The sequence below is a fragment of the Ursus arctos genome, unplaced genomic scaffold (assembly GCF_023065955.2).
Source record: "Ursus arctos isolate Adak ecotype North America unplaced genomic scaffold, UrsArc2.0 scaffold_25, whole genome shotgun sequence".
In the NCBI taxonomy this organism is placed as follows: domain Eukaryota; kingdom Metazoa; phylum Chordata; class Mammalia; order Carnivora; family Ursidae; genus Ursus; species Ursus arctos.
The window spans coordinates 14,749,913-14,777,820 of record NW_026622930.1 but is presented as its reverse complement, the minus strand read 5'-3'; the positions used below and the strand labels follow the sequence as shown (position 1 = coordinate 14,777,820).

At 47.1% G+C, this 27,908-nt stretch overlaps 1 protein-coding gene across 4 annotated transcripts in view; it reads right to left on the bottom strand.

The window, feature by feature from the left end:
• The window catches only part of PTPN21 (protein tyrosine phosphatase non-receptor type 21), a 73,372-nt gene that overhangs the window by 4,928 nt on the left and 40,536 nt on the right, over positions 1–27,908 (bottom strand). For all 4 annotated transcript variants that reach the window (XM_026515493.4, XM_044389996.3, XM_044389997.3 and 1 more), the window contains 9 exons: positions 26,247–26,334; positions 25,741–25,829; positions 23,306–23,393; positions 22,515–22,594; positions 12,753–12,813; positions 12,037–12,121; positions 6,663–8,071; positions 2,578–2,715; positions 1,207–1,428 (listed from right to left, as the gene is read on the bottom strand). In XM_026515493.4, the coding sequence (XP_026371278.1) occupies positions 1,207–1,428; positions 2,578–2,715; positions 6,663–8,071; positions 12,037–12,121; positions 12,753–12,813; positions 22,515–22,594; positions 23,306–23,393; positions 25,741–25,829; positions 26,247–26,334 (2,260 nt within the window). The remainder of the gene's footprint in view (positions 1–1,206; positions 1,429–2,577; positions 2,716–6,662; positions 8,072–12,036; positions 12,122–12,752; positions 12,814–22,514; positions 22,595–23,305; positions 23,394–25,740; positions 25,830–26,246; positions 26,335–27,908) is intronic.

Genomic DNA, 27,908 nt, shown 5'->3' with positions numbered 1-27,908 from the left:
TGGTTAAGTGGCCGATCAGGAGTCCTGAGGCTCGGCCGCCGCCTGCAGCTGACGACCTGAGAGTCTGCAACACCCACAGGCCTGCGGCTTTATCCAGTTCTCGTCCATCCCGTCATGAGACACTGGAGGAGTGACTCCAGACACGCTCGGGTTTTAAATAAACTACACCCATATGAAAAAGCGCAACACAGACTCCCCAGGACGGCCAAGGGCACCGACAGCCGGGTCCCTGAAAGCCTCAAGCGTGAACCTGCCCTCACCAAATAGCACTTGCACAAGAAATAAAATGTGGGAAAGAAGAAAAACTCCTGGCCATGGATATGTCCTCATTCACTCCCAATAAGGAAGCTTCTCCCTCCCAAAATAAAAGCACCGGATCTCCAGCCAGCACAAACAAAGGGTACACGCTGCCGAAGAGAGAGCCTGCCTTCCGCGCCTCCCGGGGGGGGGGGGGGGGTGTCATCATCCCTTTTCCCGTCTTCCTGGGTGTGACGGTACCCCAGGTAAAGGGCGTTCCATGGTCTCCAGGGGATAAGTGGCACTGCTTCTCCAAACAACAAAACGATGGTGAAAAGTGATCACAGGGAAACAGCAAAAAGAACAGGTGTCACCATGGTAAGGAAAAGCTTTGGCAAACACCATTAAAAAACCCAGATGAGGGGGGCGCCTGGGTGGCTCAGTCAGCTAAGTGACCAACTCTTGGTTTTGGCTCAGGGCAGGGTCTCAGGGTTGTGAGATGGAGCCCTGTGTCGGGCTCTGCTCGAGACTCTCTGCCTCTGCCCTTCCCCTGCTCTCTCTCTAAAATAAACAAACAAACCCAGACACCTCGTCATGTAAGAATCAATGCAGGAATGTGATAACAGAAAACTAGCAATTCTGCCGCAATGGAGAGAATTATGAGCCAGAAAGAGATATTCAGATTTAGAAGAACAAAGTCTTAAGGTCAGGACAAAGAGTAACCCCTGAGTCCTGGCCACAGTGGTGGGGGCAGAGGGGCTTAGCCCGAGGGAGGGGAACGCGGCTTTGGCTCTGTTGGTAAACACTTCCTACCCAGCCGGGTGTATGGATTTTCCGGCTTATAACACAATTTGTCACAATGGCTCCAACTAGGCTGTTTCTAGAACACAGACATGAATACAGTTCTTACCATTCTTGTAACTGAACTCGCAACTTCACAGCCCTTGCGACCCCACCCGCTCCTCTCACCTTAATATGTGACGCGTTGATGTAACCAGTATTGTTTTCTTTAGTTGGGACCAGCTCCACTCTGGCGTCGTCGTAGGGAAGAACATCTTGGAATCGATTTCTTTCTGCGTTTTCAGGGAGTCGTGCTGTTGAGCACTCCCCATCAACTAGCCGTTTTTTAAGAATTTTTTCATATTCTGTGAATACCATTCCCTGTTCTAACCGCTGTTCCAGAATTCTACACTGTAAAATGGGACAGGTGGAATGATATGAGTATCGTCGCATGTCCAAGCTGCATTCTGATGGTGCATTTCAAATCTTGTTTTCTGCTTCAAGTTTTGCATTATCTAGTATTGACAACTCTAGATGAAACGAAAGCTAAGTTTTTAACAAGCTGTAACAATAAGAGTTAAAATAACAAAGAAAAATCACCTTGTTGGTGAGAAGCAGAATGCAGACTTCTGTTTAAAGGTGAAAACTGGCCGACAATAATTTGAACTCATTTTCTCTAAATCTATGGTCAATTTTGTGACTCCTAAGGAAGAGAAAGTTCTCCTGGAGAATAGCAAACCCTAAAGTAGGAGAATTAATTCCAATCTCTATAAAAAATGCTTCAATTTTCTAATCTATGATATATAAAAACTGAGAAAAGGAGTAAATATCAACACTATCTCCAGGATCCCATTGTAAGCAAATTAATTTTTACTTAGCATTAATTCATGCCTGTCTGATTGAGATATAATAAAACTTCACAGCAGGGGCGCCTGGGTGGCACAGTGGTTGAGTGTCTGCCTTCGGCTCAGGGCATAATCCCAGCGTTATGGGATCGAGCCCCACATCAGGCTCCTCCGCTATGAGCCTGCTTCTTCCTCTCCCACTCCCCCTGCTTGTGTTCCCTCTCTCGCTGGCTGTCACTGTCTCTGTCAAATGAATAAATAAAATCTTAAAAAAATAAAAATAAAAATAAAACTTCACAGCAAATATATCTTGGTCACAAAGAAAGTCATGAAAAATTCAGTAACTGTTTACTCCTGAAATAAATTTTCAATACGATGAAAGCAGTCAAAGTGTGCTCTCTTTCCCATGTGTACTCGTATGGACTTGTAGAATTCCTCTAATCTAAAGTCATCAAAAATCAAGACTGAGGCAGATGCGGAAGAAGGTAAAGCACATTCAGGAACAAACAAACAAAAAATTAACATTTACTCTAAAATTGTCTATTAACATACTAGATTTGCCCCAATTTTGACATCCAGATGATAAAATGCCTTAACATTTATGATAATTAGACGTATTAGCAAATTCACTAAAATCTGAAGGCGGCATTCTTGTAGCATTTTACCGACTGTCCCCGAGAAAGCATACCGCTCGGTCCATATGTCTCGTACGTACCCTCTCGTCATTGGTGGCTCTGGCCGGCACTTCCTTTCCTTCATCAGGCAGAGGCAGTCGAGACAGAGAGAGTCCGTTTAGGGCAGCCAATTTGAGAGGACCAATTTTTTTTGCATCTACCCGGCTCTTTTTCATTCCCTATAAGAATATTTATATGTATATATGAAATATACACAAATACAACCCCCTTGAAGAGAAATTTCAGTGGACTGAGGACTGGAAACAAACAGAAGGAGTGCTCTTCACCAACCACCACAGGAGAGATTACACTCCACACACACGTTTGTTTAACAAACATTGGGAGGAAGACATTCCTTTCAAGGCCAAAGCCCTGATAAGTCTTGCAGATAGACGATTTTGAAATGCAATTTGTTTCAAGTCTCTGTTGTAATGAGAGGTGAGGCTGCAGGCAGACAGCATTCCTTCACAGAACTCCCAAATCTCAAAACAGGACACGCACACAAAAATCAGTGGCAGTCCACAAAAAGGGTTTTAAATGCAGTCACATGATTGCAATAGACTTTTGTAATTTTTTAAAGATATAAACGAGTTCTTTAAATCATTCTGAAAAAATTAAATGTTTTCTGTGGTCGCTCTCTCTAGTCTATCCTATGTTCTGTTGCAGACGGGGGTGACCTGGCTTGGACCACCACACCTCAGAACCTGCCACATTTTTAACCAGGAACAGACAACGGACTGAAATCTCCACCGTGACACCAGGAAGATAGGGTAAAGGACAGGTTATCAGTCTCCTGAAAATGTGCGTCTCCTAACGTGACTTTGGAAGTAATGATCTTGCTTTCTCGGCAGCCGAGCCCTAGAAGGCAAAGTCCCCTCAGACACATCACCTCCTCAGAAACCACAGTCAGACGGCAGTAGCCCTTGTTTGACAGCAATGGTTTTCTCAGTTCCGCCTCACAAATGCAATCAGCTTTACTCCAGCTCTACCACCTGGGAGGGAGGCTAAAAGGCTGCGGCCTAGGCTAAAGTGTCATGATTCTGACTTGGGCAGAAAACCCCGGCACGCTGCCCTTTAACAACTGGCCAGGGGGAGGGGGGGTGTCTGATGTGCAAAGTTGGCCAGTCTCCATGGTGCGAATACTCCCACCATGGCCGATTTCAAGCTGCCAATGTGACATCAAATGGCTCACAAGACTCCTGAAAACTCAAGCCGGCTCTCGCCCACCAGGACAAGGCGGCTCCAGGTCTGTTCTGCTGGAGAACGCGGCCAGGAGGGCCCGCCGCGCCATATGCTGGAGGGAACTGATTGGCTGAAAGATTGGAGTCTAAAGCCAGTATGTGAAGACAGACGTGAAGAATCAGAACCAGCACTGCCCTTAGAGTACAAACACGTGGTCTGCAGGGCACCGCCCCACGGTAATTTATGTGAGAACCACCAGCCAGGACTAAGAGTGTACGGTCGGGAAATCTGGACCTGCTGTAAGAGCACTCCAACCAGCCCACTCTTTTTCAGATAACAATCAAGTCACTGGAGGTGGGGAAGGGTGGAGAGCTCTAAATGTTTCTGCTTGTCTGCAATGTGGTTCGCTGTTTTTAATACTAAACTCCCATAACCTTAATTCACATTACTATATGAACTCAGTTTTTCTGTTGTAACAGTGAAGGTCATGGCAACCCCATGTTCCTATGAGGAGTCCCAGGGGCTTAGCAGAGGGTTAAGCTCTTCAGTTCTCGGGAAGTCAGTATGATGCAATCTCACAGTCATCAGCTAACTTCACCCCAGCATTTTCTATGAGCCAGGACCTCACTTATCCTGCAACAACTCTCTGGGGTCAGCTTCCATTACAAATGAGAAAGCGGAGTCAGAGAGATGGGACAGCTTGCCCAAGGTCGCACAGTTGCCTCGTTATAAATGGTAATCGACGTCAAAAAGAAAAACCCTTCCTTAAAGTCAGCTATGCCCCATCATAGAATTTACAAAGCATTTTTCATGCCTAACCTTCTGTGGGACTTAACATAGCAGGCAGAGCAGAGGTGACGGTCCCCTCTGCTACAGATGGAGATGAGGTTCTGGTGCTGCAGGTCCAGCCCACGGGGCAGAGAACTAATACATGGGAGGGTCTAGCCTCAGACCCAAGTTCTTCCACTCTTTGGCCCTAGACCTTTTCTCCAAGCCACAGCCGCCATACACCTTCTTCAAGCAAGGAGAATCCATTATGCCAAAGAAGGGGCGCAAGAGCATAACCTAATCACAAAACTGTACTAATACCGTGGGTCTTAAAAGTCAGCGAGGGAGAAAATTTGTATTTTTTAGAGAACCAAACTGATCAAAAACCTCAGATTTAGGGGATCTTGCCATATCCCATTCAAAAGGTACAGGGACAATATGCTTGAATAGTGGACTATACTCAAAACAAGTATCGTCTGGGGAAAAGGCTTCGGTCATGCATAAAAATGATGGATAGCTCTGGGGCACTTGGGTGGCTCAGTCAGTTAAGCGTCTGACTCTTGATTTTGGCTCAGGTCATGATCTTAGGGTGGGGAGATCGAGCCCCACATCAGGCTCCATGCGCTAGGCATGCAGACTCAGGTAGAATTACCTTTCAGAGATACATCCACACCCTGTTCCCACCCTGAATCATTGATCATGAGTCCACACCTCCCACTCCAGAGGACCTGAGACACTGGTCTTTACTGTTCAGGTAGGTAAGAATGTAATCCCAAGAAAAATTAAAAATAAACTTAAAATTCAAACCCCAAATTCGTTAAAAGCAAACCCACTTAAATCCACGGCACTACTGTAAGTGGTTTCAGTCTACCTCTACTGATCAATTTCATACACGCTGTAAAATTGCATTAATTATCTTCCAGTTTATGAAGATGTTATTATACTTGTGATGGGTCCTCAAGTCTGAGTATGCAGACTATCAGAGATGGGAGAGGAGTCCGAGCTGCCAGGGCGCTGGGAGTACTGGGAGACAGAATGAATAGGCTGATTAATCACTTTTGCTCGATCAGAGGACAGAGCTCAGGGTGGAGGCACGGGCAGTAAGGAGCCAGAAACCGGAGCAATGCAACAAGATGACTTAGAGTGGCCGCGCTTAAGGCACAAACGCGTGGCCAATGCTTGGGAACTCAAAAAGTTTAGGCGGAAAGATAGAAAACAGCAAGGCTTAGACAAGCAATAACTGGTTAATAAAATACTATATACAATATACCTCAATGCAGAACAGTGTGGAAGATCAGAGAGTAGGTTGCACAGATAAACATGGGTTTAAAATTCCAGTTGTCACCCACTAACTGTGTGACCTTGGAAAAGTTACTTAACATCTCAGAGTCTATTCTCTCTTCTGAAGGAACAATAGGCCTGTTGTAAGCTGGACATGCCTGGGAACATGGTAAATGCTCCAGGAATGGCAGCTAGAGATGATGTTATGCTCTTTTGTATTTTGCCCCAAATAAGAAGTGCACAACTCATGGTTATTTATCATCTTGAGTATCAAAGAGCTGCATTTTCTCCAAGGGACTCTGCTGGGCTCTCAGTTCACTTAAAGAGACCTGGAGCTCTCAGGTGTTTTGTCTTGACAAAGGGCCACCTTTCCAACCCCAGAATCCCTCTGCAGCCCTCGGAGATCACAGCCAGGCAATTCAAGCTGCACCCACACACTCCGACAGCAGCAAACTTCCCCTCGGGGGATGCTCCTCTTCGACTCCGCTGGGCAAACGGAACCACGCAGCCCCGCAGGGCTGCATCACCACACGGTGTTTCTAACTGGCGGCTAAGCGACCTTATCTCAAACCGGCGAAATCCTAATTTCCTTTTTCTTAACGCTGCGTTGCTAAACCTTTCCTTCCTTCCTTCCATTCCACAGAGCACTTCCTCTAATTTATTCCAGCAAAACCACTAAAATTCTAACCGATCCTCCTTATTTCCACAGATAATCAAACTCAAAGTGTTCCAAATACGATAGAAATAATGGCGGGGGAGGGGGGGGATGAGAAGGGCTCGAAGAAACAAAAGCTAAACCCGCCAGACACGAGAGTCAAAGTGGAGACGCACGGAGGCGCCTGCGCTCCGCAGGTGCCAGCCGCCCGATCCCGGCACCGCCGCACACTAGGCTTACCCCTAGCGGCGGAAGGCCTTCCACCACGTTCTTCTTCCCCGAGAGGAGATCGGACACGGGCCGCTGCTTCAGGGAGTCCCTCCTGGCTCGGTAGCGCCCCGAGGTGGTGAGGTCGGACTCGGACATGGAGGGCGTGAGCAGCCCCTCTCGGCGGGGCCGGGGGGCCTCCCCGAGTGGGGGCGCAGGCTCGCGGCCGTGGAGGAGGCCCGGGCCCGGCGCGGCTGGAGTGGGGCCGCAGGGCCAGTGGGAGGGTCCCGGCAGCGGCTCCGGGGAGTGGTGGCCCCGGGGCGCGCGGGCCTGAGGAAGGGGCACAGCCAACGAGGCGATCTCCTCCTCCAGGTCCTCCTCGTCCTCGCTGCTGTGGATCAGCATGGTGGCGTCGGAGAGAGACTTCTTGTGGCCGTAGCCCAGGCCTCCCCGCTCGTCCGCTGGGTCCCGCTCGGCCCTTTCGGGGAAGCCACCGGGCTGGGAGCCCGCCGAGACCGGCCTGGGCGGCGTGTCGGCGGCCGACGCGGACAGCGTGCGCTCCTTGAGCCGCAGGCCCTCGAGGCTGTGCGCCAGCCCGGCCACCTCGATGCTGTTCCTCTTGTGCAGGTGCGCACGCCGGGCGGCCGTGAGCGGCTCGCTGACCTCCTGTAGGGAGTGCGCCACCGGCAGGCTGGCCTCCTGGAACGTCTGCACCGAGTGGTGCACGCGCCGGGTGATGAGGTCGGGGTTGCTGCTGCTTATGTACAGGTGGCGGGACAGGTCCGGGGTGCTGTTGGCCGGCCGCGGGGGCGGGTAGGGCGGGGGCGGGCGATACACCTGCGTCCGCATGATGTTGGGGGCCGGGTAGTCCTGCGCCTGCAGCTGCACGTTGGTCAGCTCGGGCACACTGACGGCACCCACCACCGGCCGCCGTTCGGCGGGGTGCGGGTACGGAGATGGGCTGTGGAAACTGTAGTTGAGGCTGAACGGGTAGTGGGCCGACTGCGGGGAGGCGAAGTGGGCGTGCTCCCGAATTTCCGGCTGGCTGTAGACCAGCGCGTCGGGCCTGCTGTAGGCATAGGAGTTGCCGATGTTGAGGTTGCGCAGCGAGTGGCTCTGCCTTTCGGCGTGCACCATTCCTCTGTTGAGCTGCTTCATCACGGTCTCGTAGTCTGGGGTCGGGCGGTAGGACGGGGGGATCAGGGCGCTGTGCCGGTGGGACGGCACGTAGTCGGGCCTCATGACGTCACTCCCGGTGATGCTCGGGTTAGAGGACATGGGGGACGGCTGCAGGTAGGGCTGCGGGTTGTTTAGGGAGTTAGTGCTGTGTGCACTGTATACACTGCCGTTTCGGATCCGGCCATTGAGGTCAATCTGGGCTCGATCCAAACTTGTCAGAGAGTGACAATAGTATCCATTCTGGTTGGTTGCAAAGAGGTTATCTGGGAAACAAACACATTTAAAATGTATTTTAAAATGAGATTTTAAGATGTATAAATTGGACTAATTACTCTAAGCAAATACTGATAGGCCCTGAATGCTGATGACACTTTCAGTGTAGCTTACAAAAATCCATGCAGAAATAACTTGGCTTTACGCAGGCTCATGATGCCTGCGGGCATATCATTTCCTGGACTCCCGGCATCCTCATCTATAGAATGGTGACGGCTTGCCTACCCTAAGGGTGGTATTCAGGATTTGGCCCCCAGTAAAGATTAACCAAATCTAAATCCAATATTAAGAGTACAAATGATTATAAAATATTGTCTTTTTCTTTAAATCAAAAACATGTCTTGCTAGAATTGAAACAGACTTTCTGGAACTCTGGGTAGCTGGAGGCAGAGACACTGTTCCAGGCATTGGACCACTACTAGCTCTCTCCCACTGGTGGGGATGTGGGACTTGCTGATGCTAGTTCAAGCACCAACCGTCTGTAAAAACCTCCTTAAGTGGAATTCTGTGTTTTCTGTACCAGTTCTTCTAGAGTGAAGACAATTCACAGGCTCTACTTCTCCAGGTCCAACAATATCACCAGTTGCTGCATACCTCACCAGGGACCAGACGTCATTCACAGCTGCCCCTCACCCCCACTCTGCCCCCACACGCTCCAGTGGGATGCGGATCCACAAGCAGCGGAACCGGGAGTGCTGTCCAACCGACAGCGGCTGTGTGTGTGCCTGGTGGGGCTGCAAGGACGCATGTTTCTTCTGTGCAATCTGTAGCCCACTGGCAACACCATCACTACTGAGGGTGATTTCTGACACTTCAAAGAGCAGCAGTCAGGTCCTTCAGAGAACAGCGGCCTTTCAAAAGTATTCTTTCTGGGATTCAAGAGCCGTGGAATGGTTTAAGTGACTAGTATTATCAGAGTGAAGATATCACCATCTAGTGTGTGGACCGTACTCAGGTGGCTCGCAAGCCAGGAAGAAACGGGCCTCGGATGCGTCACTGTATTTTTCCCGCTGACGCCAAAGCTTCCCGGTCCCTGTGCTGCTCCCACACCTGGAATGCTCTGCCACCTCCGAGTTCCCAGAGTTCCCCTTTCTCACTGCTGCCGCAGCTCAGGTCCTGACTCCAGCCTGTCTGCACAGGCACAGTTCCCGCCCCTCCTGACCTCCCTGCCTGCAGGCTTCTCCCTACACCCCACAAACCATCCCTGTGTGAGCCCATGTATGTAAAAGACTGCTGAGAACCAATGGGGGGAAAGATGCCTGGAATCCAGGTGAGTAAAGGGGAGGGAAGAGATGTATACAACAACCACAATTCAAGGACACGTTACACTGTGAGATGAAGTGTGACAGGGGTCCATGCAGGAGGACGAAGGATCTCTTCCAGCTTGGGCTGGGTGGATGGGCATGGGGAGGGGAGAATCAAGAACAACCCCATGGAGGACACAGCATTCAAGCGTCCTGTGGGGGTGGGGAGGGCATGTCCAGCTTCCAGCAGCAGCCACTGTGTGCGGGATCACCCATCTTCATGGGTGTCTGTCAGGCATGGTCACATGACTAGCAGCGATCAAGGGAAAGAGAGCAGAGGGTTGAGAGCCAGTTTCCATGCTCCCTCCCCACCGCTACCCTGACCAACATTCCAGATGGAAGAGGCTCCTCCAGCCAGAAGGCCTGAGGCAGGCGGACATGGAGCAGAGCCCTCCTGCCGGTGCAGGGTGGCCAGGTAACCTGAGCAAGAAGTCACCTTTACTGCATAAGCCGCTGAGCTTTCCCACAGCACAGTCCAGCCTACCCGACGGGACAGAAGCACGCAGGCAGGAGAGTGCACGATGGCGTCCTCTAAGGACGGAGGGCATTCTGGGTGACAGGGCAGCATGGGCCAGGCCGGGAGACCACTTCTGGAGGGCATCCTCAGTTTGGCTGCGGTGTCGGGTAGTTGGGAGACGAGTAAGAGAACAGTGGGAAATAAGACTGGAAAAGGAGCACCAGGACACCAGGCAAACATTGGGGAGCTGAGAAGAGCCTGGCACCCCTGTATCAGGTGGAAGATGTCCTCTTGTGTGGAGCACCCGCTAGTCGAGTGAGGCTGGACTGAACCAGGAGCAGAGGGACAGAAGAGATATTATACGGAGTTAGAGGCAAGAGCGTGTGTGACAGACCAGGTGCCGAGGGGAAAAAAATAAAAAGGAAAGAAAAGCAAAATTACGTGCAGTTTGGAATCCAAGTAACCAGGAGAGTGATGTCATCGCAAAGATGAAATAAGGATGAGGGGGAAAGGGACGGGCTTGTGGAGCAGAGTGATGAGCTCCAATTTACCATTTTCATTTTCAGCAAGCTGTAATAGCTAATACCATAAGCCAGGTACTCCGCCGAGGGCTTTCGGGGCGGTGGCTCCCTAAACTGTCACCCGTGGGACAGATGGGAGATGCGGGCTGCAGCGGGGAGCGATGACAGATGGGAAGTACAGACGTGACTGTCACCCCTGCCGAAATCTGAAATGTGGACGGGACTGCTGTGGGAGCCTGCACAGGGAGGGAAGAAGACCACCCGGGCAGACCCTCCCAGACAGCGAACACCACCGAGAGCGCAGGCGGAGAGAGATCCAGCGCACTGACAAGAGGTTTTTCAAGAGGAGCGAAAGCTCAGTTTGCCGGTAAGGAGGATGTGGGAGGCGCTAGGGACAGGGAGGGCAGCTGGGGCAGCAAAGTCGGAAGGAGTAAACGGGTAACCACCCACGCGGGCACTACTCTCAGAAGCAGCAGGTGGAAAAGGGAAGGGAAAATGAACTCAAACCATAGTTGAAGAGAGCGGGGAGGGAGAAGTATTAGGCCATCTGCAGACTAACAAGGCAGAGAGAAGAGCCTTTACCCAGCGGTGGGTGGGGCTGGGGGCACAGAAGCACACAAGGGCGGGCACAAGGGGCCCGCAGTGAGGAAGGGAGAACACACCCCCACCCCGAGGTGCAGCCTCTGGGAGTCCACACCATGCAGCACGGCTCCCCTACTGCTCACCTGCCTACCTCACTGCATGGAAATTCTCATCTGTGCACGGAAGGTCCCGCACCCACAACAGTCACAAACCACCTCTGGTCCCTTCACACGCGGCTTCTCCCAGTTCCTTACACGAAGTCCAACCATACCACTCCCCTCCCCAGGGCCCCTTCCTCAGTCTGTGCCATGGCATTCACTGTCCCCCAAAACCAGGGGGGCAATCCCCATCAACTGCCCGCCTCTCTCAAGCTGCTGTCTTTCCAGAAAGCCCTTCTCAGTCTCCCCAACAAAATGAGAGTCTTTCGTCACGGAACTGCTCTCTCTCCTCAAAACAATCATGCTCTCTTTGGGCTTCAGTTATTTGTGTGCTAGTCTTATCCCCCACTATTAGACTCTAAGCTTCTTAAGATGTGGAACTACTTCTCTGCATTAAATCTCCTGGGCCTCTGTAGTAGGGCCTTGTGCACAGAGGAGAGAGTGAATGTCTGCTGAGGGAATGCTTGAGGTTTGGCTTGGGAGGCACTGTCTTAAACACAGCTCTCTACACTAACTGAGTGAGAGATTAAAATAAATAAAAATTAAATGTTTAAACCTTTACACTGGGAAGCTCTCAGGCAGGAAAAAAAAACCCAAAATGAGCCTGGGATATCTTCTGCTGGAAAGTGAGGAAACACTCAAAGGCCAATGGGGGAGTGTCAGCAGGACAAAGGAGTTGGCTGAAAGGAGCTCCTAAGCGCCAAACTTGGGATCATTTGAGCATCAGAATTTGATACTAAATATTGCTACACATTTTCAAGAAATTGAATCTAATGGCTGCTGCTTCCATGAATCCAGGATGGCTATAATCATGGAAATGATTTGGTTATAACGTCAGCCAAAAACTATCCTGGCTCCAAGATCTCCAAGTCTTCACAGATTTATTCAAATAGTAATAATTTTATACAGCATTTCAGAAATAGTGTACTTTACCTTGGGAGGAAGTGTATGGTTCTGTATAATGTCCATTATAATGCAGCTGGGGTGGGGGAGGCATCACATAGGGCTGGGGCTTAGGCTAAGGAATGGAAAGTTGGAAACAGGGTTAAAACACATTGCTGTCTATGTAATATATGTAAAGTAAGTCTCTGCTGGTTTCTTTCTGTCCATTAAAAAACTTCTAAGGAAGTTAAATATACATGAAGCCCCTACAGCTCTTATCATATCTGTCACTTTCAGTGTCTCCCAGAATGATAATGCCAAGGCCTATGCACTGATATCAGACATCAGAGATCACAAGAAAACAAGCTGTATCCAAAAAGTTAAGAGCAAGAAGGAACAGACAAAGTTTCCTGAGTCCTTATGCAAACATGTGAATGAATATAAAAAGCTTTTATGTAGTGTATTTAATCTTACCAGGCAAAATTAGCTAGCATTTTAAATATCTACTAACTTCTAATTGCTCTTCACTAACAGTCAAAAATTTTAATATTAGGTTGGACCTAATAAATACATATAATAAAATAAAAATTATATAAATATTAGGGTCAGCCCATGGAAAACTGTCATATCTTTGGTTAAAAACAATTGAAATACCAGCACACTTTTGTGGTCCAAACTAAAAATTAATACTATCAAAAGCATCTTTAATTAAGGAAGATGACATCACTACAAGAAAAAAAGCAATGATATTTTTCCTTCTTTCTTACCAGGGACACCCTTGAAGACGACCTCCTCCTAATTGGGTTCACTGTGACAGTCTGAGTTTGCCTATAAAAATAAGACATGTCGTTGAGACATACATGCACATAGTTTTCCTAATTCTGCCAAAATAAATTAATAAGAAGGTAAAAGAATAAATCTGCTAAAGCAAAAAGAAGACAAAGGAATCCAGTCATAAATGAGAGAAGAGGAGACTCTCTGCCCTCGCTTGGGGCCTCCACCCTCTGTGGCTGTCCAGACCCCTCCACCCACACTCCAGGGTTTGGGCCTCCTCGTGCCACAACATCTGCCTGGACGATCAGACGATGGGCAGGTGTATCTTTTCCGGGTCTATCCAGGTAAAACCTCCGGAATGAGCATACACAGAAAGGAAAAGCAGCAAGGCTTGATCACCCACAAACATCCCAGGGAAGCAAGACTCCGTGCAAGTGTGTCTCTCCTGTGGGCCTGGGTCAGCACTGACCACACGCACTAATAGTCCTGGGGGGGGGGGGGGCATCAACTGCCCGCCCAGAAGCCTGAAGCAATGGGAAATGCCTTTAGTTAAAATCCTCGTAACCACACACTACAAACATAATCAAGAAATAAGCTTATAACTTTGGTAACTTAATCTAGATTTCCCATAAGGAACTAAGTTAGAGAACGCAAAAAAGTAGATATGGTTCAGTGGGCCTGTGGTAAACCTATTTACTTTTCTTTGCAAGAAACGTCTCTCTGATTGGTTTTAAATGTATTTTTTAGAAAGCGATGAGGGGTGCATGGGTGGCTCAGTCGGTCGTGAGTTCAGGTCCCGCATTGGGCTCCATGCTGGGCGTGGAGCTGACTTAAAAAACAACAAACAACAACAACAAAGAAAGCAATGAGACTATTAAGAAGTGTGGACTGACATTTATCAGATAATGTGAGATTTGAAACTATTCCCATCAAGTTCCATCTTTGAATAAATAATTACATCAAAAAGGAACAAGACAGGGGCGCCTGGGTGGCTCAGTCGTTAAGCGTCTGCCTTCAGCTCAGGGCGTGATCCCAGCATTCTGGGATCGAGCCCCACATTAGGCTCCTCCGCTGGGAGCCTGCTTCTTCCTCTTCCACTCCCCCTGCTTGTGCTCCCTCTTTCACTGCCTGTCTCCCTCTCTGTCAAATAAATAAATAAAATCTTAAAAAAAAAAAAAAAAAGGAACAAGACAAAACAGCTCATGTGTAATTTTACCACTTTTAAACAGAGGCAGGATTTTTTCGTTCTTGTGTGCCGTTTATCACAGATAAAATCTAGGCACCTAAACACATGGGATTCTTTACTTTGTTGATGACTTACATAATTTTCCCCCAGTACTTTCCCCCACTTCCCCCTTTTCTTTTTAAGAGAGAGACAGAGAGAGCATGTGCATGCATGAGGTGGGGCGGGGGAGAAGAGGGCCAAGGAAAGAGAGAATCCCAAGCCAGCTCCAAGCCCAGCGGGGAGCCCAATGCAGGACTCAATATCTCTACCCTGAGATCATGACCTGAGCCGAAATCAAGAGTCAGGCGCTCAACTGACTAAGCCACCCTCTCCCCCCAGTTTTTTTTTTAAAGCTCTATGCGCAACGTGGGGTGTGAACTCACCACCCCAAGATCAAGAGTCCCATGCTCTACCGACTGAGCCCGCCAGGCGCCCCTCAAAGCACTTTTTTAAAAAAATCTTTTACCATCCATTCCTGGCTCATGAGCTTATGTGACACATAAATACTAATTACAAAAATATTTTGTGACTGTTGGTTATAGTGTTCCAAGGACTAATTACTAGAAAATCCATAATCACAAAGTGAACACTCAACATGTTTAATCAGCAAATGTACCATAAAATCAAGCCTCACGTCTCCTAAATTAACATGATTGTTAGCATTCTAACCACTAGTACGTTATTGGTTTAAGATTTTATTTATTTATTAGTCAGAGAGAGAGAGCACGAGCAGGGTGAGTGGGAGAGGGAGAAGCAGGCTTCCCGCTGAGCAGGGAGCCCAGTGCAGGGGGGCTCCATCCCAGGACCCTGGGATCATGACCTGAGCCGAGGGCAGACGCTTAATTGACTGACCCACCCAGGAGTCCCCCACTAATACCTTATATTCAAAACCTGAAAACTAGCTTATTTTGAGAAGACTTGAGATAAAATAAAAGTAGTGCTTATCATTTCTGATTAAAAATGATCACCAGATACTGGGCTTGAATGAAACTAGGTTGGTACTGACTCAGTAACAGAGTGCTAGGATACGGGAATATAAGAGCAATCTGAAAAATGTGGTCTACCTCAAAATAAAAACTGATTATGTGATAAAAGTGATCTTCCAGCTCAGCAGAGAGAAGATATAGGTTATTGGTACAATGGACCATTTAATCCTATTAGGCTGCAAAAATCCCTGTATCGATCGTAAAGCTCTATGGGTCCTAACTGAGGCCTCCTTAGTGGCAGGAGGTGGGATAGGGCACCTGGGCACTGTGCTTTGTTTCGTTAACCGCTCCTTAAAATAGTCATTAAAACCAGTGTCCAGAATTTTGAAAGCATCATTCTGTAGCCTGAGGTTTACTTTGCTGCTGCTTATTCTCCATCATCTGGGCTAGGGTTCGGCAAAACTAGGTCCTTTGAAGTTTATATTTAGCCCAAATGGACTGAACTTTTAAATTACTATAAATTCAACAGGCGCCTGGGTGGCTCAGTCAGTTGGGCGGCCAAGTCTTGATTTCAGCTCGGGTCATGATCTCAGGGTAGTGAGATTGAGCCCCGTGTCAGGCTCTGCACTGGACGTGGAAGCTGCTTAAGAGTGGTTCCTTCTCTGAAGAGGTTCCTCCCCTCACTCCTCCCTTTGAGCCTCCCCACCTCGTGCTCGTGCATGTGCTCTCTCTCTCAAACTAAAAAATAATAAAGTACTATACATTCAAAATTCAGAAATGAGAAGGAAGGGCTGCCAACAGAATACTCCAACATGTCCAGACTTGCCCAGCCTGGGGCAAAAATAAAACTTAAATATGTTAAACACAGAAACCAAAGATGCAGAGCTTAGAAGCAGAGGCAGTAACTCCCACACGCAGTATCTATTTTGGCGCCCGGACCGGCAGCACCCAGTGCGGAGGCGACGCTGTCCGCTGCGGAGGCGACGCTGTCCGCTGCAGAGGCCACTTCCTACTAAACACAAACAAATTAACCCATCTTTCTCCTGCCAGACTGCGCGACTAGGCAGCCTCGCCATCAGTTCTAAGATCCCACCTCCTCCTTCTTCCTGCTGCTGTTGTAAACGCAGCTTGCTGGGAAACCAGCTAGCCTAATCTTAGCGTACAAGACCAAACGGTCTGCTGCTGGTTGGTGTTTTCCAGACTTTCTGGGCAGTTACTATGTTGATGGGTGCTGCTAAAAATGAGACAGCTGAAGAACTCTTAAGAACAAAATCAGCAGAGGGGCGCCTGGGTGGCACAGTGGTTAAGCGTCTGCCTTCGTCTCAGGGTGTGATCCCGGCGTTATGGGATCGAGCCCCACATCAGGCTCCTCCACTATGAGCCTGCTTTTTCCTCTCCCACTCCCCCTGCTTGTGTTCCCTCTCTCACTGGCTGTCTCTATCTCTGTCGAATAAATAAATAAAATCTTAAAAAAAAAAAAAAAAAAAGAACAAAATCAGCGGAATGTGTGCCCTGGAGAAGACAAAATGAGTAAAGGCTGCTAGCCCCAGTAAAATAAGTATTATTTCTAGTGAAATGGTGCTAAGGACTGAACATGATTATCTCACGTTCCCAACACCAGAAGGGATGCCAGTTACGATCCTGATTTTACACAGGAGGAAACTGACACTTAGGTTAAGGAAACTACTCTTGGTCACGTGACCAGGAAGTAGCAGAACCGGCACTGGAACCAGCCTGTCCGTCAGATTACGGAGTACAGGCTCCTAACAGTCCATGATTTGCTAACCCCCTCCCCGGCCCCAAATGATCTGTAAGCTCCATGGAGGCAAGAGGACATAATGGTATCACTGGTGCCTGGCACACAAGGAAGGCCTCAATGCTTGTTGAGCAAACAAGTGACATGGTGAGTGAGGACAGAAGCAGATGTGAATTACTGAGCATTTACAGTGAAGTTATTCCCAAGAGCTGTTTCAATTTTGCTTTGTGAGCTTCTTTTCTCATAGATTTATAGCTAGTGAAGAGGAGATTTTGATGAGCAAAAAATGTGTCGTATGGTGGAAATACCTAGAAAACACTGGTCTCAATGACCTTCTCTGATGGGATTGGGGCTACTCTGTCTCCTTCCAGGCCTCCTCCAGTCCCTTTATTTTTTTTTTTAAAGATGTATTTATTTATTTTAGAGAGAGTATAAGCAAGAGAGTGGTGGAGGCGGGGCAGAGGGAGACAAGCAGACTCCCCACTGAGTGGGAGGGGCCCACCCCCAACACGGGGCTCCACCCCAGGACCCTGGGATCATGACCGGAGCCGAAGTTGAGAGCCAGACACTCAACAGACTGAGCCACCCAGGCACCCTCCTCCACTCTCTTTAAACCTTGCAGTGGGCCCACAGAAGGGACAGCCCCATCCCCCTCCAGGAAGGGCCTCCTCCAGTCAGTGATCTGGTCAGAGTCTCCAGAACACAACCCTCTCACCTGCTGGTGACTGAAAGTCAGCTTTCCCTCTAGATAAAGTCTCTTGAAACCTTGATCACACGGCTCTGTAGATTGGGGGGTACCATCCTCCCCAAGATTCTGTTTCTCTCCCAGTATTTTTTCATATAAATTAGAGAGGCTGATTACAGCAGGCCAATTGTGGGATTTGGAAGAAGTTATTTGACCAGATTGACTTTATCTCCTATAATTCCTAAGCTAACCCTAAAGGAATATTAACATTCTTCTTCTCACATTTTTAAGGCTTGGGTGACAAAAAAAGATGATTCTGTTATTTAAAATACCTTGTTTAAAAGTGCAGGGAGGGGGCAAGATTTATGATGGGTCCTGTCATTTTATAAATTCTAAAATATAGTCATCTGGGGCAAGTTTGGATGAGTCACATGAGGCCATCCCAAATATCATTGAATTAGATATCAGGACTGAGGGGTGGGGAAAGGGACACTCTAGGAGCAAAGTCCTCCTTTTATACAAGTAGACCATCTCCTGAACCACCAGGTGCCCCAGGCTGAGCCAGCTGTCCAGAATCCACTGTCAAATTTCAGGCCTGCTACAATTTCATTAAATGCCCATCACACTGTAAGATGACCCATCTGGACCGTGAGAACAAATCTACCAATACTCCAAGATCATTATATTAAATGTGACTGAATAGCCTAGGTTGAGAGCCTTAAAACAATAAAAGACCATAAAATTTAAAGCTATTTTTAGTTTTATCACCCATCAAAACATTAAAAGCTAAGACTTCATTTACTTCACCTGAAAACAATTGCTGATAGTGAAATAAATTAAGTTTCCCCACAGAACGCAGCAGGTGTCCTCCATCATTAATAATGACACAGGAATAGCTCATGGATACGGACTTCCTTAATCTACTGGATGTACAGATTAAAAACAAAGTGTAGAAAATAGCCCTTTAAACAGAACTATTTCATTTCTGAAACTCTTGTGTCTTCTCTTTTTTTTTTTTTTTTTTTAAGATTTTATTTATTTATTTGAGAGAGAGCAGGAGCAGGGGGTGCGGGGGTGGGCAGAAGGAGAGGGAAAAGCAGACTCCCCGCTGGACACATAGGCCAAGTGGGGCTCAATCCCAGGACTCTGAGATCATAGCCTGAGCTTAGTCAGCCGCTTAACTGACTGAGCCCCCCAGGCACCCCTTGTGTTTTCTTTATATAGATATACGCAACTAAAGACCATAATAATACAGCTTTATTCCTATTTAGCAAAAAACAGCAATATTACAAAGCTTAGATTTCTACAACCAAGTTGATTTCTTTTCCATCTGAACTTTAAAATGATTAGCAGGTGGTGATATGCAAAAAAACCTCTTTTAACAAAAGGCACTGGGGCGCCTGGATGGCTCAGTCAGTTAAGTGTCTGCCTTCAGCTCAGGTCATGATCCCAGGGTCCTGGGATCGAGCCCCTCGTCAGGCTCCCTGCTCAGTGGGGAGTCTGCTTATCCCTCTCTCCCTCTCTCTGCTTCTGCCCTTGCTCATGCTCTCTCTCTCAAATAAATAAAATCTTAAAAAAAAAAAAAAAGGCATTAACCACCAACCAATATGGATGGCTACTGGGAAGAGATGGTATTTTACAGTTTATTCAAAATGATGGCTTTGATTCTCCATTCTCTTCCAGAAGGGGTTCGACGCGATGAATACCCTCAAACTTATGACAAGGCCGTGCTCCTCCAGAGTGCATATCTACTGCCTGAGTCTCAGAACACTGCTTCTGCACAAAATAGTGTCACATGTGCTCGGGTAACCAGGCCAACCCAGGAGAGCCCCAGTGTGACTGGCCTGGACTCCTAGCACCACTGAATCTGGCCACCAGCGGGGGCACATTCACACACACACACACACACACACACACACACACACACACTCAGACCTGCGAGCCCAGGGAGCAGCCAGCAGAGAAGGTTCCCATATGGACAAAGAAAGCAGGTCTCCTCCTCCCTGTCAGGTACCACTTTCCCAAATCGCATCAGCAGACCAGCATTGGGCTCAGAGAAAAGCACAGTTGGGGGGGGGGGGCTTGGGGGTTGGTACTCAGAGGGGAGAGGAGGACTGGGGCCTACGGGCTAACCATTGGCTGGTTCTCTGGTAGGGTCATCTCTGGTCACTTCCTTTTCTTTCATGAGTCCCAAAGATGGGCCTGCCCTTTGCAAGGTTATTCCTAACCAGTTTTTCTTCACACCTTGGGTACCTATAGAACAGAAATCACGTCCATAGCCTTTCCTCTTCCTTCTTGGCCTGAAGGGACAAATGTCCTCTTAAGATTTTTTTTCCTCCAATTTACAATCAATAGTAAAAGGAAATCAACAAGGAGCAAATGGGCTCTTTCTTCTCCCCTCTGATGCCCATCACCATCTCATCAGGCTTCCATCATTCACTAAGCCTTAGGTACCAGGCGCCCTGTCGGCCTCTGGGGCACTAGCGGATGAGATGGAAAAGCCAGGTCTGTGTAGGACAGCAGGCACTTGCCACGCCAGCAGCCTAGCGTAGGGGGAAGGAGCGCTGGCTGCACGGCAGGGCCACACCACTGCAGGCCTCTATGTCCCCACACCTGCATCTACAAAAGGGCAGTAGTAATTGTACCAAACCGGGCTACTGTAAAGATGAAAGGAGATAAAAGCTCTCCACATAATGCTTGGCACAGAGAAAGTATCTACCGAATCAGAATCATTGTTATGCAAGTGGTAGGCAACGACCAGTACTTTGAGAATGGTACCAAGGACTAAGCAAACTAAATGCATGGTGGCCTCCAGGACCTGCACTTAAACTGGATCAGGACAAACAACGAAGAGTCTGCCAGAGAAGGGGCGAGAGAGCATTCCAGCAAAGCCTGGGCTGCGAGAGGCATCAGCGCTGTAAGGACTACGGGCTCCGGGGCCAGGCTCAAGGGTCCGCTGGGCAGATGAGCCCAGAGGAGGATCCAGGAGTCTTGCACTCCATGCCGTAGCTCAGGAAGGGTACAGAAAGGGACAGGCTCAGCTGTGGTTCTGAACTATAACCGTGGGTGGAGTGTTACATCTTTTGCTCACTTATCCATAAAACTGGCTGGAGCCAGGTGAGATGGGGCAGGGGAGCCAGACAGGAGGCAGCTGCAATGGGCCAGAGGAGAGACAGCAGCTTAAAGGAAGGTTGTGGGGATAGAGCAGTCTTCAAATCTCAGTGTGGATGCCACTCCACTGGGAAGCCTTTCCTAGCGTGGCAGTTCTGGGTTAGGAACCCTTCTCCTAAGGGCTCCTACAGCACCACGGACATCCCCAATCAGACCTCTTAACATGCGTTTCTTCAACAAATTCACCAAGGCCTACCGTGGGCCAGCCCCTTGCTCAGCACTGGGAACACAGGGGTTAACCAGAGTGTCTGCCCTCTGCGTTGCTGGGGTGCTTACCTGCTGAGAAGATATTCAGGCAATAAACAAGTAAGCAAACAAATATACAAATTCAGGTGGGGCCAAGTACTATGAAGAAAAATAAAATAGGGCAAGGGGATACAGAGAGACAGGCAGTGGGCAGGAAGGGAGTACCCAGGGCAGCCAGGGTACCTCTGATCAGACAACAGACGCAGCGGGAGAATGAGGCATGGGAAGGAAAAGCATTTCAGGCCGAGGAAGGGGTAAACACAGGGTCCCTAAGGGCAGAACATGTTCACAGACTGGAAAGGATCCTAGTGTGGCTGGGACAGGGTGAGCAGGAAGAGGGTTTAAAGGATACAAGGAGGGAACCAGGCAAGGACTAGATCTTGGACGGTCTCGTACTTTTAAGCATGATGAAATGCCAGTACAGGGTTTTAAGGGCAAGAGGATCTGACCCATATTCAACTAAGACCAGTCTGACTGACATACGGAAAGCTAGGTGTAGGCAGGGCAGGTGCAGACACGAGGAGAGCGTCAGAAGGCTCCAGCGATCTCCCAGATGAGAAACACTGGTGGCTTGGCACAAAGCTGTTAGCAGAGGAGGTGGTAAAAGTGGCCGGATTTCAGATACATTTCGAGGCAGAGCTTGCTGATGAAATGGATATGAGATGAAAGAAACAGGAATCAAGACGGAATTAAGTAGGTTTGGGGCCTGAGCAACTGGGTGAGTATGGAGTGTTGCCATTTATGGAATGGGAAAGAGTAGGAAAGAAGCAGATTTGGGAGCAGGAAGAGGAAGAAGGCATCAAGTTTGGATTTAGACATATCATATCTGAGATGCCTCCTAGGTCCCCAAGTGAAGATGTCAACAGGTGGTCGGCTGTGCTCAGGGAGAAGACTGAGCTAGAAGTAAAACCCGATGCACTATTTGTAGGGCTGATACAATGTGAACGAGGAAGGTGCGGAAGAGGTCTGAGGATTAAACCAGCAAAGCTGACTGAGAAGAAACAGCCTAGAAAGAGGAAAAGCAAGAGAGGGTGGGGTCCTGACAGCCAACGAGGAGCGCGGTGCAGGAAGGAAGGGGTGATCAGAGGTTAAGTGCTGAAAGGACCATGGGATGAAGGTCACTGTCACTGTGACCAGCAGTGTCAGTGTGTGGCAGCTAGGGGAAGCCGGGCGGGAGGCAGGAGAGGAAGCAAGCATATACGACTCCTATGCAGAAATGCGCCCTAGAGGAGAGCAGAGATATGGAGCCGGGGCTGGATGGCGTGTGGAATGAACGGCAAGTGTTTGTAATGGGTGATTTTATTACAGCATGTCTGCATGCTGATGGGAATGATCCAGTACAAACAGGGAAACCCATGGGGACCAAGAACAAGGTACATTGGGAAGAAAAGGTAGAAATTCTTCAAATGGCTTGACAGGCTGAATAGTCTTTAATTACTCAAAATGCCGATTGAAAAAAAAAAGACCATTCTCTTTTTAACTTACAAGAATTAGTGATTTTAGTAAATAGGTGAAGAAAATCTTAGAGGCATAGATCTGTAGTTATTAGAAGTTGTTCTGAAGGTAAATTGAAAATATTTTTGAGAGCTATTTTAACATGGAAAAAAAGCAAAGAGTTTGTATTAATAATGTCATAGAACTGTTCTCTTCTACAAAATTTGCCTTTCTAGAGGATACCATACAGCTCAAGATAAAAATGCCTAACCTCATGATTTTCTGCCATTTCCACGAACAGGCTATACTCACAGGCTGCACTGGTTTAGTCTGTAGAATTTGTGTCGTGCGACACAGAGTCTCCACACGTACTTTGCGGTTTCCATGTCTTCCTAGCAAATGAAATATTGCACAAAGTAAATGAAAACACATTTATGACTCGATGCAGAGCTTGTCTGAGGACAAGACATAACTGGGGGACATAGTACGTCAAAGTCACTTTTAACACACTGCGATTCTTTCATTTTCTAAGGCTGCACCTATTGTATGAACACCGTCATTAGGATTCAAATTACGAAGACCAAGAACAAACAAAAAACACTACTCTAAGGGTGTGACTCTCACACCAAACTGTTTCAAAAGGACGTAGAAATTTTAAAATTATGAAAATATCAACTTTTATTTTGACGAAGATACACCAAGACAATTTGAAACAAAACATTTGAGTCAGTGACTTAATATTGCCTTTGTCAAGAGAGCAAAAGCAAATAACCGTGAAATAGTATTTGTACAGAGCCCTTCGCTTAGCAGTGGAAATTAAGATATTAGTGCTTACTTTCTCCCCTATTTAGTCCCTTTAGTTTAATTTAAAAATCATCATACCAGATAGTATTTATCCAAGGACCTATTCATTCAACAGTATTTACTGAGCTACTACTTTTTGCCAAGGGCTATTGGGCAAAATGTTATAAAATTTTATGTTTTATAAAAGTAGTAAGTATTATAATTTTAATGCCACCTCCCTCCCCCAACACGCACACAGAAATGCTAACTTGTTAACTTTTCGGAAAAAAGTTCCACGCAGATTCCTAATGTTTACTCACAGTTTGAAACTGGATGGTCTCCTCTTTATTGGCCAGCTCCAGTGCAAAGAAGGACTTATTGTGGGACATGTTAGCAATATCATGCCACCTAAAGAACAACAAACGGAAAACAGCAACATGAGTTCCATCTAGAAGACAGAACATACGATTTGTCCTTCTAGAGCTTGGGGTGTCAACAACTGTTAATCATTTTAGAAAGAAAATAGTTGTTTTAATCAGCTGACATGCATCTTCTCACTGAAGTGACACAGCTAGTTGCAAAAAGTAAATGCATGTGGACTAAGTGAAGGCAAAGAGTACTTAAAAGTGTAAGATCTCTTTACCCTCATTTGCCAGATTAGTTGGATCAAAGATCCCTATCCTAGCTGGTTACCAATGCCTTCTTCATTCATTCAACAAACATCTTCAAGTGTACCCATCATTAGCAATGCCAGAAATTGTGTTAGGTCCCTGGGATACTAAGATCAGTGAGGCACAGTGCTTCCCTCATGGGACACACGAAGTTGGAGGGTTGGTAAGAGAGAGAAGAGAGAGGCAAGCAGGTACCATTAAGTTTTGCAGGTATACCAGGCAAATGTGAGGCACAAAGGGGGAGGAGGGGGGCTCAGAAAAGCTTCAGGGGGAAGAATAAAGTCAAATGCTAGGAACCCAAAGAGTGAACTACTCTGAATGAGTTCACTGGGATTCAAACACCTATCTTATATTTTCTAACTGTGTTTGACCACGTTTAGATTTTATATATTAATATTTTATTTTATTATCTAACTATATAATTTTATGAAAGGGAAAAAAGGGTCTGAAAAAATTTTTACCCCTCTTTATCCTCCTCCATTGTATTAGATTTATTTTTAATTTATTTAAATAAATAAAATTAATTTGTAGTAATTCAACATTTGTTGTGTTGGGTTTTTTTTTTTAAGATTTTATTTTTAAGTAATCTCTACATCCAACATGGGGCTCAAACTTACAACCTGAGATCAAGAGTTGCATGCTCTACCGACTGAGCCAGCCAGGCGCCACTCAATGTTTAATTGTTAAACCTAAAGGTTATTGGCATCATTCTGAAGAAGGCGATTTTATAAAAATTCTTATCCAGTGAGACAGAAGCTGGCTGGTTGCCTCCAGTTTTCAAGTGGCCCTTTGGGCGCCTGTCAGTCCTGCCCTTCTGGTGCAGACCAGAACCTTTTCTGCCCCCTGTCCCCCAGCTCACATGTTGGGAAGACTTAAATGAGCAGCTGAGGGCCATGAGAGCAACTGCCAAGGAGGAGTACTGCCTGACCTCCCCAAACCTGGTACACTCTCCATGGTCATAATCGCCATGGAGAATTCAGAGCCTTAAAGGCTGTAGTAAAACAAAAGAAATAAAGAAGAAACGTCAGCTTAGGGCAAAAAAAATCTTCAAAGAAAAAACCAGCTCTCAAGAAGAAATAGGATGGTTTTTAGAGGGCGTGAACAGTGGGGAATTAAGTTCCTTTTCATAAAAGAAGCCATTTAACACAGTGGTTAAGAGCCCACAAGTGGAGAATTGGAGTTCTTGGTTATGCCAGTTAATAACTGGGTGACCTGAAGCAAATTACTTAATTTCCCAAATCTCAATTATCCCATATGGAAAAGGGTGGTAGCGCCCTCTGCTCAGAGTTGTGAAGATCACATAAGAAAACACACAGAGAGCACTCAGCACAGTTCCTGGCTCATGACAAGCACTCAGTAAATGGCAAATACAAAGGAACCCAGAACCAAAAATGGTAATGTTTTACTGCTCTACAAAAACAATATAAACTTTTAATTTTTCATCAGGAATAGAAGCAAAGGAAATAGAATCTCAGAGTAAAATTGGAAATATTTCTATGAAACGACACTTCAGGATTTTGTAGGGTACGGACTTTAAGGAATGAATGCTCCTTTTTGCCTTTCTCACTCCATACACAATGACTAGTATCACATTTTTATAATCAGGGGGAAAAAATGAACATTATAAAAGTAACTGAACCTGGTTTAACAAAATAAATAAATAAATAAAAAGAAAGAAAAGAAGGAAAGAAATTTGCTTAGACATTGGTATTTTAGGAATTTTGGTACGTAACTGGAGTCAGAGAAAGGCCCAGATTTTCCACAGACAGTCCTAGCTGGAGCTGAAATTAAAAACTCACATCAAAACAAAGAATGGCCTCCATATGCAAAAAAAGGGTCACACACCTTTAAGCATTTCATAAGCAGGCCATCATGACAAGCGCTGTTTTCCACACATTTGGTTTTGAAGAAAGTGGCTCGTGAAACAACCACCGTAGCCGGGGTTATTTTTTTGTAGGAAGGGCATCTTTCCATCTCCTAGTGAGACCCTGGGAGAGATTTGTGGGCCGTATTACTAGTATAGGTATTAAACACTATCACCAGGAGAGGCCACTGAACGTGCACAGCGGGTGTAAGAAAAGTACCTAAATATCACGGGGGGCCTTCCGTTCTTGTGTTTCACGAAGATCCCTTCAAGACACGCTCCGATGGATATGTCACTGCCTTGGCTATCCTGGAAGGAGAAAGCACAGAAAGCAGCAGTCCGGCAGCAGGTGGTGACAGGTGTGATGACCACCCCCAGCTCCCTGGGCTGGTTTCCCAGACAGAAGATGCTCAGAAGACCTATGCTGGAGGGCAAAGTCTGAGAGGTATCAAGGAGTCACCTTGTCAATACGTATGAAGATAGGAGGCATTGGGCTCCTGAAGGAACTCAACTTCAAGAGCATTTCAAAGAACAAACTGCAAAACAGGAATGTGTTTTACTATGAAATTCTGGTCACAGGATCTCCGCTTTCAAGTTTCCAGACTTCTGCACATCTCCCGCCTCTGCACAGCAGGGTGTCCCTGGGCCTCCCCGCTGTCCTCTCAGAGCTCCTGACACTCATCTGGAGAGCCCCGGTAGTCATGCTCACCTCTGTGCCATGCTCACCTTTGCGGGGTAGCTCTCTTCTCCGTAGCCATCCATTCTCTCTACCTCCTGCATGTACAGCATTTCTGCATCGGGAGCAGTGAGCCTTCTGCAACCCAAAAGATGTGAGATTCATCAACAAACCAAAAATGGAAAAAAGAACAAAAGGCAATTCTAAAAAGCTACATATCGATTTGGCATTAGACATTTACAAACATTCCAAGTTTTTCAGCGTCTGAAATTTGTTACATCAATCCATCGACATGGACTGAAGGCCCACTATGCGCACAGCGCTGTGCTGAACGCGGAGGGTTAGTCATAAAGATCCACTCCCTGTACTTCAGGCAGGCAAGCGGGACACGGGGAATAAAACTCCCTAAAAAACCTTCGCTGAAAGCTAGAATTCTTTCTAAACTGTTCAGTAACTGCTCATTATCCAAAATATCGGGCATTACTAAGCATCGTGTGCTAAATGCCAAATGCTCAGTGCAGGAATCAGGGTTAGAAGACTGTCAGTTACAAGGATGGGTAGGAAGACGTGTGGGTAAAGAAGGTGCTCAACTGCATGGAGACTCGCCTCCCCGGCCTCATCCTCCACTGCCCCCCCCATATCCACAAGGCAGCCCACACTGCACAACCAAGCCATGACGTTCCCTCACGCCTCTGGGCCTCTGTGCATGTTCGTCCCCTGCCTAGCACACCTGTCACTCACCCGTGCACCTGATCAATCCCTACTATCCTCCAAAAGTCGGCCTATGTATCACTCCTTTGTCAGCTCCTGTGATTGCCCTGAGTCTGAGTCAGATGCGCAGAACCCATCATATTCTATGCACACCTCCCCCACTGCACTCATATCGCATTGTTTATAATTACTATCCCAATGGGTCATCTTGTCCACCCCTTAGACCCCAAAGCAGGGAATACATTCTTTGATGGCAAGGAATTGTTCTATTTGTCTTCATGCCACAGCATCCAGCCTCATACAGAATAGTAGTAAACTATCTTTTTATTTTTTTTTAAAGATTTTATTTATTTAAGACAGAGAGAGAGAGAGACCAAGCATGAGCAGGGAGGAGGGGCAGAAGCAGGCTCCCCACTGAGCGGGGAGCCCCACATGGGGCTCCAGCCCAGGACCCTGGAATCACGACCTGAGTGGAAGGCAGTCACTTAACCGACTGCGCCAGCCAGGTGCCTCCTCAACGATCTTTTACAAAGATGTACAAATGAGTGCACGAAAGTAACACAAGATAGGGTGAGGTGTGTGAGGGATCAGTTATGCTGCTGAGAAAAAAAAATGTTCATGGGACAGGGAAAGTGAAGCTGGAAAGGCAGGATGTGACCAACGTGTGCGAAGCCTTTAATCCCAGTGCTAATGAACTCAGGCTAGTGGAAAGCCAGAGAAGACTCATGAACACTTAGGAAGGAATGGAAGGGAGATGAAAAGAAAGTGGTATTTTAAGAATATTAATTTTTAGTGAGCAACTATATGGATTTGAGTGGGAGAGACTAAAGGCCAAAAGTTATTTTTAATGGGAGGGGATAAACAATAGGATATAATCAGATAGACCTGGGTTCAAATCCCATCTCTACCACATGTAACTGTGGGCAAGTGATTTAGTCTTTTTGAGCTCGGTTTTTCCAATCTGTAAGAGAATATCATTCACCTTAAAGAGTGGTTATAAG